Below are 14,832 nucleotides of genomic sequence, written 5' to 3'. Positions count from 1 at the left end.
GCCCAGGCTGTAGTGCAGTGACACAATCTTGGCTTACTGCAACCTCCGCCTCCCAGGTTCAAGCGATTCTCCTGCCTCAGCCTCCGGAGTAGCTGAGATTACAGGCATGCGCCACCACGCCCAGCTAATTTTTTTTTTTTTTAAAGTAGAGACAGAGTTTCACCATGTTGGCCAGGCTGATCTTGAACTCCTGACCTTGTGATCCACCCACCTAGGCCTCCCAAAGTGCTAGGATTATAGGCGTGAGCCACCATGTCCAGCCTATTTGCCTTTGTTCTAAACAGAACCTACAAGTTAACTTCTACTCCTACAGAGCTTACTACCTACTGAGCAGTCTATAGAGTCAATCAAAGATACAAACCCACCACTGCATGAAACAACACCCAGTAATAATGTTTGCCTGTTTCCGAGATTTAGGTAGTTTATCTGATAGACGAATTTTATTTTTTATAGGAGGATATTTTGTAAAACTTGATTTTGGATATCAGTGACATACTGCATTGATCACTGCAAGATAATATAAGCTGTTTCTTGAAGTTTGATATTTTAGTATCAAACTACGTATCAGTCTCTCTTTAAACGTTGTATTCCAAGCTGAGAGCAACATTATTTAGTATTTTCCTACATCATTTTCTAAATTGTTCAAAGGATTTATATCCTTAATGGAGGAATCATATTTTTAATACTATCTTTTAAAAATATGTTTTTTTTTTTACTTAAAATATATTAATTTGAAAACTTTCAGATATTAGTTGCCTAGTTTGGGAGATTTGTCAGTTGCTCAGATTTATCACTCAGCTGGAAATCATAATCAGTTTGGTGGCTTTCTCTATTAAACAATTTCATATAAACCACTGGTGAATAATGAACCATAAGAGTCACTGATAATTGATATGTAACAACTTAAGGAGAAGAATAGGGATGATAATCCTATAAATTTGCCTCAAGACAATTATTACTAAAGGTGTAAATTGTACTCATTTCATAAAATTGTTATGTAGCATATGAAGATGTCTTTAGTACTCTGAAAATAATGGTAAAAACATAGTATGCAGTGTGATGAAATTAAATTGGTTCTTCATTTTTGGAGAAGAAAAGACTTTACACATTCAAAGAGTTATCCACCAGTCCAGGACTGCAAACTTTTTCTCTTATGTAGTTGCTTAAAAAGAAATATGAAAATTACAAAAATAAGCCAACTAGATTTTTTAAAAGTATAAAAGTTAAAATGTCAAATATCAGGTCATGAAAATAGCTTTTCCTCTCTATTTTTGATGGCATAATACCTTTTTTTTTTTTTTTTTTGAGACTGAATCTTCCTCTGTTGCCAGGCTGGAATGCAGTGGCGTGATCTTAGTTCGCTGCAACCTCCACCTTCCGGATTGAAGTGATTCTCCTGCCTTAGCCTCCCGAGTAGCTGGGACCATAGGTGTGTGCCACCACTCCCAGCTAACTTTTGTATTTTTAGTATAGACAGGGTTTCACCGTGTAGGCCAGGATGGTCTCGATCTCTTGACCTCGTGATCCGCTCGCCTCAGCCTCCCAACATAATACCATTTTGATTGTGATGTATGTGTAATCTTAAAATTCAACATGAAAGGTAACTTTATAAATGATTTATGGTGAATCATTGTATTTTGTATGACTGTTTCTAAATTAACTGAAGATCCTTAATATCATTTCTTAGGTGGGAAAAACACAAATTGGTCTTACATTTTTATCTTGGTATAATATATTATTTAAGGCCAGGAGCAATGGCTCACATCTGTAATCCCCACACTTTGGGAGGCTGAGATGGCAGGATTACTTGAGCCCAGGAATTTGGAACCAGCCTGGGCAACACAATGAGAACCCTTCTCTACAAATAATAATAACAACAACAACAACAATAATAATAATAATATTAAAAACAGCTGGGTATGGTGATGCACACCTGTATTCCTAGTTACTAGGAAGGCTGAGGAGGGAGGATCACTTGAACCAAAGAGTCAAGGTGCAGTGGCCCTCCAGCCTGGGTGCCAGAAAGAGACCCCGTCTCTAAAAAAAAAAAAAATTGTTTAAGGTGTTATTATGAAGTTTGCTTTAATTTAGTATTTTGTAATACTAATAATTAAGTAAATCCTTTTACAAAAATTAAAATGAGCTTATATATACTACTTCATTATGTTCTGCAAAATAAATGTAGAATGATATGGAGAGTGTATGAAATTTTCATAACCAGGAAATAGTGATTTAGAGAGTCACAATAGGCTAGTCTAAAGAAATGCTGGATACTTTTGGAAAATTTACTCTTTTAAATATTTTTCTGAGAAATGAAAATGTTGAGTTTGTGGTTCCATCTTCTCCATGGGCAATGAATTTTTTATTTTTAAAGAAGGTTTGTCTTTAAGTTAGAATATGATGTTTCTATCAATTGGTCACTTAATTAAAACAGGTGACAATGTCAATAAATATTTGAAAGAATGTTTTGCAGAAGATAATAAAGAATTAACCATATAATTTTTAAATTAATATAATCTATATATATTTGTGCCATTTTGTACTTTTCAGTATTTGTGCTCTAATTCACAATGTTATTTCTTATTCATTAATCACTTCCCTAAAGATTTTCAAAGCTTTTTTTATAGCTTTGGAAAATGTTTCTTTAGAATTTTCAGCAATTGTGTCATTGTTTCTTCATTTTCATATTTAGAATCATAGGATAAAATGAATTATTCATAATATGTGATCTCAATATGATTTTGAGGGGGAATCTTTTCTAATTTTTTTCTTATTTTTAGTTGATGATTGCTCTCTGATGCTAGACTTTAAAAAAATTTGATTATGGGCTGGGCACAGTGGCTCACGCCTGTAATCCCAGAACTTGGGGAAGCTGAGGCAGGTGGATCACCTGAGGTCAGTAGTTCAAGACCAACCTGGCCAAAATGGTGAAACCTCATCTCTACTAAAAAATTACAAAAACTAGCCAGGCGTGATGGTGGGCACCTGTAATCCCAGCTGCTCAGGAGGCTGAGGAAGATAATTGCTTGAACCTGGGAGGCAGAGGTTGCAGTGAGCTGAGATCGTGCTATTGCACTCCAGCCTGGGTGACAAGAGCAAAACTCTCTTACCAAAAAAAAAAAAAAAAATTATTTTCATTATGTTTCTTTCTTTGTTTTTTTCTTCTTTGCCAGGTAATAAAACATTTCCCATAAGATAAAACTGATCCTTTGATTTGCATTGCTTTATATTTAAACTTTCATATAGGTTTGCCATCTGTGAAAGTTTAGTGGTCTCTTCAAGAGCTGTAACAGAAAGGAATATAGGAAGCCCTACCAGTATTTTGTAATTTTAAAAGCTGTAATGAAACAATTTATAGAAAATCACCTAGTCTGGGATTCCTAATTTTGTTTTGTTGCATTACCCTGAAATGTGTCAGTTTTTTCTGTTTTCTTCACGTTGAGTTTTTGCTTTTAAAACATCTAGAAATCTCTACACAGTCTTCCTTTTTCAACATTCCAGTTCTACTTCAGGCCTAAATCCCACCCTGCAAATGGTTTCTTACTTTTGCTTGCACGTTTGAATTTGCTCTTTTCAAGCAAATTCACAGTGGTGAAATCACACCCTTCTGTGATGTTTGCCATCATTGGAGTGGAGTTGAATTGTCTGTTTATTCAAACTTGGTTTGTCCTCTGGGAAGCAGTTGTCTGTAATTTATATGTTGTATCCTGGTAAGTGGTGTAATTTTCCAAAGGCAGGTGGACAGTTTTTCACCTTTGTAAACAGAGTGTATTTTTGCAGTGCATTGGAAGGAGGGATTCTCTTTCCTCTTACACATGCTGATCCTGACCCACTTTATAAAGGTGATTGTTAGGTGAAAAGCATATGTATAGAATAAGATGTTTCCTACTATTGCACACTCTTAAATGTCTTTTCCCTTCATTCTTTTTCTAAAATAATGTTTCTAGTAAAATGGAAACATTTATTGCTCTTTAGCCAGCCTACTCTGCCCTTTCTCCTCACCTTCACCCTCTTAAACAAAAATGAGATTATTGCAGTGGAAACTGAGATGTTTCATCACAGTAGATAGTTCTGTAAGTCGTTAATTGGAAATTATTGTGATTGTGAGTCTGCTGATTGTTCAAACTGTTGCTTTTCCCCCACATACGTTTAACTTCGAGATACCTTTGGTGTTGATAAAATTCTGTATGTCTACATGGCAGGGCTACTGTTTTAACTTTTAATAGCCACCAGTGAATTTTATAAGAATGTGGATTATATAAAATGTTTTATAATAATGGAGAAAATGAGTTTTCTGTAGCTCTCCATAACTGTGTTCTTCCCTTATTTAAAACTATTTTGCATAGGTAAAAATAGAATAGCAGTAATCTTGGTGAATTTTTTAAAAAATTATTTTGATTAAAAGATAATATACTCTTAAATATATGTTATGTCATAAAAGGCGAATCTGTACTGTTGACATTTAAGTTCATTTTAGGAAAAAGCTTTTAAGAGAATTATTCAGATGGAAATAAACTTCTGTTATATGTAGCTGTTAACTGGAAAATTTCCCTATGGCTCATTAAACTCGAAACATGTTTATCAGTGATTTTGGTGCATTTAGGAACTGTAAAAGTAGAAAGGAATACATATGGTAAGGCTAACCAGTGTGGGTAGAAAAGTGACAAGTGCTCTTCATTGGACAAGACAGGTAATATATTAGAGAGAATGGCCCAAATTAAATGTATCAGATATCAACTCATTAGAATTAAGTCCTTTTAGAGCTTAAAGAAACATCATCAATAATTTAATGAAGATGGCTTCTTCGAAAGATTGGGGAATAAGCTTGGAGTGGTGAATTCTTTTAGGTTGTCTTCTACATAAGTTAGTGAATTTGTGGCAGAACTAGGGCACAACCCTGGAATGAATGGCTTCTAGTTTTGTATGTTTTCATTTGTAAAATAATGGTGTTTTTTCCTGGTAAAAGGGTTGGGAAATCATCTGGAGTATTCTAGTAAAGCCTTTGGCCCTCTATGCTGTTATGACGAAAGCAGCAACAACATTTAGGGTATTTTCAACAAAGGCTTTAGAACAAAGCAGAAAACTTTATTCTACATTTTGTGCCTTACACAACTGTCTCGGGAATATTGCAGAGAAATATTGCAAAGAAACAAATGAAAAGCTAATTTATTTGCCAGAAGCATATCTTATTCATCTTCACATTCCCAACACTAAAACACACGTCTTGTGATAAATAAGTTTAACTCCAGTAAGTAATATTTGTTAAGTGAATCAATAACACATTATTAAAAATTAAGTTTAATATAAGGAACATCTGGCTGTAAATATTTGGATTTATTTCTGGGTTCTGTATTGGTATGGTATAAAAATAGTCACATAGACCAATGGAACAGAATAGAGAACCCAGAAATAAGTCATCCTGTGATTTACCATCCTATGATTTTAAATATGAAATCATCCTATGATTCTGAATATGAAAACAAAGAAACAATGACACTGTTACTATGGCCTTATAGTATGGTTTGAAATCAGGTTGTGTGATGCCTCCAGGTTTGTTCCTTTTGCTTAGTCTTGGTTTGGCTATACGGGCTCTTTTTTGGTTCCATATGAATTTTAGAATTGTGTTTTCTAATTCTGTGAAGAATGATGGTGGTATTTTGATGGGGGTTGTGTTGAATTTGTAGATTGCTTTTGGCAATATGGGCATGTTCACAATATTGATTCTACTCATCCATGAGAATGGGATGTTTCCATTCGTTTGTGTCTTTATTATATTATATATATATCATTATATTAATATATATCATATATTGTATATATATCTACATCTATCTATCTGTCTATCTGATGGAATACTACTCAGCCATATAAAGGAATAAATCAACAGCATTCACAGCGACCTGCATGAGATTGGAGACTATTATTCTAAGTGAAGTAACTCAGGAATGGAAAATCAAACATCGTGTGTTCTCACTGATATGTGGGAGCTAACCTATGAGGACACAAAGGCATAAGAATGATAAAATAGACTTTGGGGACTTGGGGGAAAGGGTTGGAAGGGAGCAAGGGATAAAAGACTATAAATAGGGTGCAATGTATACTGCTTGGGTGATGGGTGCACCAAAATCTCACAAATCACCACTAAAGAACTTACTCATGTAACCAAACACTAACTGTATCCCAGTAACCTGTGGAAAATTAAAAATAATTAAGGGACATGATAGTGGGATTTTTCAAAAGAGAGATTTTCATCAGTATTTAAATAGAATATTATGTTAAATAAGATGCAATTGAGGAGCAAAAAGACCATCCTTATATTTTGTATTTTTTTTGAGACAGAATCTCCTTCTGTTGCCCAGACTTGAGTGCAGTGGCACGATCATAGCTCGCTGCAGTCTTGAAATCCTGGGCTCAAGCAATCCTTTTACCTTGGCTGCCCAAATTGTTGGGATTACAAGCATGAGCTACCATGTCTGGCCTGCATTTTCAGGAGAGAGTGCTCTGGGATTTTATATTTTCAGATGTGAATTCATGCTCAATTTAGCAAGTAATTTATTTCCTCATAGAATAAATATATATTACTTGGTTTCATTTTTAGTATATATAGTTATATATCTTGTTAATATATTGCTTGACATTTTTGGAGAAAGGAAAAGTTCTTTTCGGGGATCTGATTGTGTTTAATTTCCCTAGTATAAAAGCATCTCTGTGGATCCCAAAAAAAAGAGTTGTGGGCTGGGTGTGGTGGCTCACACCTGTAATCCTAGCACTTTAGGAGGCCGGGGCGGGTGGATCACTTGAGGTCAGGAATGTGAGACCAGCCTGGCCAACATGGTAAAACCCCGTCTCTACTAAAAGTACAAAAAAAATGAACCAACCATGGTGGCATGCACCTGTAGTCCCAGCTACTTGGGAGGTTGAGAAAGGAGAATCGTTTGAACCTGGAGGCGGAGGCTGCATTGAATTAGAAATCAGTAATACGGATTGCTGATATGATTAATTATTGATTTCTAGCTTAATTTTATTGTGATCGTAATACGTATTCCTTTGAAATTTACTGAGGCTTTCTTATGCACTAACATATAGTCAAGTTTTAAAATATTTCATAACTTGCTCGAAAAGAACGTGTAATTCTCTTATTATTGGTTGTGGGATTCTGTATATGTTTATTAAATGCAGCTTTTTAATCTTTAGCTTCTCTTTGTCTTACACATTTTTTTTTAAGAGACCAGATTGTTTGCCCTATAGAGTTTCCAGTAGTCTGCCTATTTCTGCAAGTATCCCTGTGGTATAATTTACATGTATTTTTATAAATTGATAGTTGGATTTAGACAGTGATTAGATTTAGAGTTGATTTTCTTTTTCCAAGGCTCGTCACAGGTGGTGATGTGTTCCTTGATCATGAGATTTGTAATAGTTGTCTTTTTGTGATGTTAGTAGCCATTGATGTTCAGTGTCTAGATCTCTTACTTCATTAAAAATTATAAAATGATGATCTAGTTCTGTTATTCCTTCTTCATTTACTAGCTGTAATAGTTTTATAATGAGAAACTTATTATTTGTCTATCCAGTAATACAGTTTGTATATGAAAAGTGAAATAAATGCTTGTTTCTCTTTATTTGCTGGTTTCCTAATACACTTTATATATGAAAGGCGAAATAAATGCTTATTTATTTGCTGGTCTGTCTGTCTCCCTCCCTCCCTCCTTCCCCCCCTCCCTCCCTCCCTCCCTCCCTCCCCCCCTCCCTCCCTCCCTCCCTCCCCACCTCCCTCCCTCCATTCCTTCCTTTCTTCCTTCCTTCCTTTCTTCCTTCCCTTTCTTCTTTCCCTTCCCTTCCTTCCCTTCCTTTCCTTCCATTCTTTTCTTCGTGGAGTTCTCTGTCCCCCAGGCTGGAGTGCAGTGGTGCAGTAATAGGTCCCTGCAGCCTAACTGCTGGAAACAAGTGATTCTTCTGCTTCAGCTCTCCAAGTAGCTGGGACTACAAGTACACTTTTTTATTTTTTATTTTTGTAGAGATTGGATTTTCTTACATTGCCCAGGCTGGTCTTAAACTCCTGGTTTCTTTTTTGTTTTGTTTTGTTTTGTTTGAGACGGAGTCTTGCTCTGTCGCCCAGGCTGGAGTGCAGTGGCCAGATCTCAGCTCACTGCAAGCTCCGCCTCCCGGGTTCACGCCATTCTCCTGCCTCAGCCTCCCAAGTAGCTGGGACTACAGGCGCCCGCCACCTCGCCCGGCTAGTTTTTTGTACTTTTTAGTAGAGACGGGGTTTCACTGTATTAACCAGGATGGTCTCGATCTCCTGACCTCGTGATCCACCCGTCTCGGCCTCCCAAAGTGCTGGGATTACAGGCTTGAGCCACCGTGCCCAGCCAAACTCCTGGTTTCAAGCAGTCCTCTTGCCTCGGTCTCCCAAAGTGCTGAGATTACAGGCATGAGCCACCATGCCCAGTCTGGTTTTCATTATAGTGTGTTCTCTAGCTTAGTCCAGTGGTGATTATTTCTTTTGTATCAGTATTCACTCATTGAGTTAAGCATATTTAATGTTTCAATTCATGGCATTTATCATTCTTATTGATGTGTAACTTGTCACATCTTTGGTCAGTAGAAGCCTTTTCACATCCTTTCGTCACAACCACAGTAGTCTTTGATAGCTTTTTTGATGTCTGGTAAGGTGTTCCAAGCTTACTCATCATGTGTATTTCTCCATTTCTCCAAGGAGCCCTGATTCCTTTTATTTTATTTTATTTTATTTTATTTTATTTTATTTTATTTTATTAAAAAAATTGTTTTTGACTAATGCTATTTTAGTAAAACCTGATTCTTTTTGAGAAATGGTACTCAGAGATCATAGTCTGGATACTAGGAGTATACATTTTGACAAAATTGGTCATTATTTCTAAACCTTCCATTGGACACAACTAGAAAATACATATACATATAAATGTGTGTGAGAGAGAGAGAGTGTGTGTGTTCATTTAAAATGAAATACATTGTGGAGTTTAAACTGATAATTCCAATTTAAAATGAGCACCATAAGGATGCTTTTTCTCTCCCACATCTTCCTTCCTCCCTTGCCAAAAATCCCATTTTCTTAAGGTTGTTGGGGATGGCAGAATTATAATATCCCATCTCACTCATTGGCTTTGTTCCTCATCAGGTGATTGCAGAATGGCAGTACTAAAACTATCACTAACAGCACGATTACTGAAAACATAAAGAATCTAATGATTCACCTCATTGGTTGTAGGTATTCTGTTTTCTTATGTCAGTTTTGATAAGTTACACTTTTTAATAGGAATATGTCTATTCTTCTAAGTTTATAGGTATTGGCACAAAATTATCCTGTATCCTTAATGTCTTTTAAACCATTGCTATCAATGAAATTGTATTCTCCTTTATGTTGTTACCATTATTTATTTGTACTTTGTTTTTCTTGCTTCATCCTATCAGAAGTTTGTTTATTTTATTAGTCTTTTCAAGAAGTAAATTTTGGCTTTTTTGAGCCCCTGTAAGCTCTTAATTTATATTTACTTCTGATTTTTCACCTCCTTTCTTCTATTTTCTTTGGACTTATTCTGTCTTTTTCCTCTCCTCACTTCTTAGATGAGTCACTTAGCTCATTCACTAGGCTGTGTTTCCTCATATAAATGTTTAAGACTATTAATTTCCATTTAATGTATTGTTATCAATAGCAATTTGTTGTGCACTCAAATTTGATAGAGTTCATAGTTCCATGAATTTTTCATGCAGTGTTTTTGGTATCTTCCTGAGGATGAAATTTCCCCTCTTTCGGCAAAGCAGTCTTGGTGATTTCTCCTTATTTATTGTTTATAACTTCATATACAGTATGGATGTACCTTGTTTTACATATTGTGTCTGTTTCTGAATGTTTCATTTGTCTCTTTCTGAGTTCTTCCACAAGTCCTCAAGTTGTTTTTTAAATTTTTTAAAAGTCAGTTTTATGAGGTATAATTTATGTGAAGTAAAATTCATGCCTTAGCATATAGTTTTATGAGATTTGACAAGCTCATATAGTCACATAATTTTTGCCATAATCAAGATACAGAAGAGTTCCAAAACTTTCGCACATGCGCTCTGTAGTAGCCCCTTTCACCTTTCTCTCTGTGATGCCTACCTTCTCTTCAACTTCAAACTAGTTACAGGTTTCCCTGTAACCTCAGCTTTCTTAGGAGTTCCAAAAAAAGTTATAATTTTGCTGATTGTCTGGCTTTTGTTATTGTGAGAGTGGGAATGATACTCTTTCCAGCCAGACACATTATTTTTCTTATCAAGTCATTTTTGGTAAATTCACATTTCCATATATCATTTAGTATTAACACTACTGTTTGAATATCTTCCATAGATGCATTTTCTTTTATATTCATGTGTATCTTCACTGAAGTTTTATTTAGTTCTGCAATGGTCTCTTAGGTACTTCTTAATTTGTATTTGAAATCTTTTTAAGTTTAGAGTTAAAAGATTAGCATTTTAAAATGTACTTTTCAAGTTTGTAAATACTCTGATCTCCTAATTTTTACTAAAAATTAAATATTGGCATACATTATCATGGGTTATACTCTACAACTGGAGGACTTGTTTTGTTCATGTATAATCAAAGGAACATTAGAAAAACTTTAAAATGGGTAACTTTTTGATCGCCGGATTTGCTCTTCATAGAGCTTATCATTTTAGTGTCCTTAGCTAATTTTAAGGTGATGTGAAATTTTTTTATTACTTCATTGGATTAAGGAATTGATTTTTGTTACAAAGAAACATTAATAAAATATTTTTGAAAATATTTCATCTGAACTGCTGGTACCTGTTGTTTTTTAAAATGTGGTATTAGAAAAAGTTTTTGGTGAATTTTTTATCAGGTATCTATAACTTATTGAATTGGTTTTAAATATTGTATTAAGTAAATGATAATGTGTCATCATGTTGGAAACAGCATTGCATATTTTAACCTAATTTTACCTCCCAGTTACTTTCATGGACTTTAATAGGGGGTTACTAAATGTTTCTTTTCTTTTAACCTTTTTGTAGGTTATTTTAGTGTCTGCCAATAAATTGACTCGTTATATTGAACCATGCCAATTAACAGAAGATTTTGGTGGGAGTCTCACCTATGATCACATGGACTGGTTAAATAAGAGGCTGGTTGGTATATTACAATGAGATAAAATGTTATTGCATAGAAGTAAGATATATTTTGACAACTTTATAATTTTATTCTATTAAAATATAGATTATTTTTCTTTTTACAAAAATGGAGAATTATGTGCATACTACATTATAACATAATAGACAAATACTGTGCAGTTGGACTTACTTATTAGAATTCTGATTCTAGTTGCTAGGTGTATGGCCTTCAACAATGTATTTAATCTTGCCTTGGCTTGATTTCCACATCTGTAATATGGTGATAATAAGAGTACCTACCTTTGTCTGATTATGGGTAAAATGAAGTGAATATACATATAAAGCATTTAGAATAGCACCAGATATGATATAGTAGCACTATATAAGTATTAGGTATTACTGTTCTGTCATTGATAGCATTAGTAAAAGTTGTAAATTTTTAAAGTAGAATAACAGCAGCATAATTTCTCTTTTATTTTATTTTATTTATTTTTTTTTTTTTTGAGACAGAGTCTTGCTCTGTTGCCCAGGCTGGAGTGCCGTGGCACAATCTTGGCTCACTGCAACCTCTGCCTCCGGGATTCAAGCAGTTCTCCTGCCTTGGCCTCCTGAGTAGCTGGGATTACAGGCATGCGCCACCACGCCCAGCTAATTTTTGTATTTTTAGTAGAGACGGGGTTTCACCATGTTGTTCAGGCTGATCTCAAACTCTTGACCTCGTGATCCACCTGCCTTGGCCTCCCAGAGTGCTGGGATTACAGGTGTGAGCCAGTGCTCCCAGCGAACAGCAGCATAATTTCTTGAGGTGATCTAGTTGCTTTACCATTTTCAGAGAATATTTAAACATTAATTTGAATTATCAACTTGAAGAGCAGTTTGACATATTAAACATTTTCATTTGTGAAAATGTATCATCTTCGGCAATCTAGACTTCTGAAATCTGCTACTCTGTGTAATTTGATGGTTTTTTAAATTCAACTACTGAAAGAAAAAACGTCAGATTAACTCATTTTAGATTAAATGATAATTTTTTTGGAGAATAGTGAACTTTTGGTTATCTCTGAATGGTTAACTAATTCTGTATCCACCCAGTTTGTTTATTTAGAGACAGAGTCTTGCCCCAGGCTGAAATGCAGTGGCATGATCACCACACACTGCAGCCTTTAACTCCTGGGCTCAAGCAGTGCTTCCAACTCAGCCTCTCAAGTAGTTGGTACTGCAAGTGCATGCCACCATGCCTGACGAAGGTTTTATTTTTCGTAGAGATGGAGTCTCCTTGTTGCCCAGGCTGGTCATGAACTCCTGGGCTCAAGCAACCCCTCTACCTCAGCCTCCCAAAATGCTGGGATTACAGGCATGAGCTGCTGTACCCAGCCTATTTCTACCATATTTAAAAAGTGCTGTCAGTCAAGTGATTGTCCACTTTATTATGTACGTTTAAACAGACTTGCGCAAATTTCCTTTTCAGAAATATTTGAAGAAATCATTAAAATTATAACTAATTTTAATGCTATATGCATGTATGTAACAACTATTATATGAAACCAACATGTGTTGGTGATAGAATAACATAAAGAAATGTTCTGTAACTGTTATTAGAGACTTAGCATGTTCTAAATTACATGTATGTAATTAGAACTGTTATCGATGCAAATGTTTCTCAAAGAAACACTTATCTGAATGGAGAATGAAGATAATTTATTGATGTATTTAAATTTTAAAAATTATTTATCCATGAAACTATTCATTGCTTTAGGAAACAGTTTTGTCTTCTCTTGTGTACATTGTTGTGCTCTGGTGGTAGAATTGCACTGACTGCCAGGGAGGGAAAACAAATCCTAGCTGGCCAATTCTATTGCTCTTAACAGATGATCCTTATTACATATTAATTTTTAAGACTGTTCTTAGTATGTTAATAAAACTCATATTGTAGGTTTTTGAGAAGTTTACAAAGGAATCTACATCATTATTAGATGAACTTGCTTTGATTAACAATGGAAGTGATAAAGGAAATCAGCAAGAGAAAGAAAGGTAGGTGGCTAGTGGCGTGCAATTATATCCTTTCAAAACTGTAATTGATCTGATAAAAGATAGCTCTATTGTTAATACAGGCTAAAAAATCTACAGTAAAAAAAGTCTTCATTCTATCAAAATTGATATACAATATTCATGAGAATTTGCTTTACGTGTAAAACGTATTGGTTTAAATCAAAGTTTCTTCACAAAAGCCTTGTTTTTGTTTTTTTTTTTTTTTGAGACGGGGTCTCACTCTTGCCCAGGCTGGAGTACAGTGGCACGATCTCAGCTCACTGCAACTCCGCCTCCTGGGTTCATGCCTGGGTTCATGAGTTCTCCTACCTCAGCCTCCCGAGTAGCTGGGACTACAGGCGCCCGCCACCTCACCTGGCTAATTTTTTGTATTTTTAGTAGAGACAGGGTTTCACCGTGTTAGCCAGGATGGTCTTGGTCTCCTGACCTCTTGATCTGCCTGCCTTGGCCTCCCAAAGTGCTGGGATTACAGGTGTGAGCCACCACGCTTGGTCCATTTTTAAATTAGTAGTAATGTATTTACTTTTTTCTGACACTATGTAAAGTGTTTCAAGAACATATTTTCAAAAGAAACAATTTTCTGCCTTTTTAGAGTTATCTTCTTTCCTGGCTAAGAATATGAAAAAAGTTGCAGTTTGAAATACAATTATTATAACCCTTATTTGAATACATTAGCACTAAAATGTCTAGCTTATAGAACTTTTTCTGTTGTTGTAAAATATGTGATATTCGTGAATTCAACTTGGAGAATTTAGTGTTTTATGACATGCGATGAAGTAATAGTTGAGTTGTGTTATCTGAATGTAACTACCTAGATTTATCATGTTAACAGATTTTCCTTGATTTATAGCCTTGTCAGCTTTCACATTTCTGTTGGTAGGCCAAGTCCCCCTCCTCAGATAAAAAACACTTTAGCAAGCAAATTAACTATTCAGGTCACTTGATTATTACTGGTCACTAGAACAGTAATTTTTCATTAGGAAATGTGAAAGAATCCTTGTCTTCCCTATCATCCTGTCTCCTTTGAATCTGACCTTGAAGATACAGTGGAACCTTAATAAAATGCTTGTTGTTATTCCATGAATCCAAATACAGTCACATACCAAGTTTTTGAGTGTAAGATCTTAGTTTTAACAAAATCTTGATTAAAACAAAGTCAAAATATGAAAACAAATGGTTTGAATGTAAATCTGATTAAAGTCACCACAAGCAGTTAGGAATGTTTCTGTCCTATAGATGCCATATAAAAATGTAAAATTATGAAATTTTGTCTGTGTATATAAATATGTGATTGTGTGTCTGTAGATATCACACACACATATATGCTGTGGTTTAGGAATTGAAAATATCATGAGTTACTTGATGAAAATTAGCTGGACTTCTTTGCTTTCTGAATAGTCCATCAGAGTAAGTTTGATGTTTCTTCGTTATATTCCTTGGGAAAGACATCCCATGTTGGTGCCTATAGAAAATGAGTCCATGGTCAAAGAGCTTAATGCTGTTGACTATATTTCCCTCTTTGAGAATGACTGTGAATATTGCAGATTACAGGTTCTCAAGAAGCAGTGCAGCAAAGAAACCTGTTTAATTGCTTCCTTAAAACATATCTTGTTCAGGCCGGGTGCAGTGGCTCACGCCTGTAAT

The 14,832-nt window shown here is 35.1% G+C and overlaps 1 protein-coding gene across 6 annotated transcripts in view; it reads left to right on the top strand.

Moving 5' to 3' along the window:
* LOC105499523 (SEC14 and spectrin domain containing 1) overlaps positions 1-14,832 on the top strand; it is a 157,789-nt gene that overhangs the window by 95,781 nt on the left and 47,176 nt on the right. For all 6 annotated transcript variants that reach the window (XM_011772114.3, XM_071073849.1, XM_071073850.1 and 3 more), the window contains 2 exons: positions 11,044-11,157; positions 13,073-13,170. In XM_011772114.3, the coding sequence (XP_011770416.1) occupies positions 11,044-11,157; positions 13,073-13,170 (212 nt within the window). The remainder of the gene's footprint in view (positions 1-11,043; positions 11,158-13,072; positions 13,171-14,832) is intronic.

This window comes from Macaca nemestrina, chromosome 11 (assembly GCF_043159975.1).
Source record: "Macaca nemestrina isolate mMacNem1 chromosome 11, mMacNem.hap1, whole genome shotgun sequence".
Lineage (NCBI taxonomy): Eukaryota > Metazoa > Chordata > Mammalia > Primates > Cercopithecidae > Macaca > Macaca nemestrina.
This window is presented reverse-complemented; position numbering and strand designations above follow the sequence as displayed.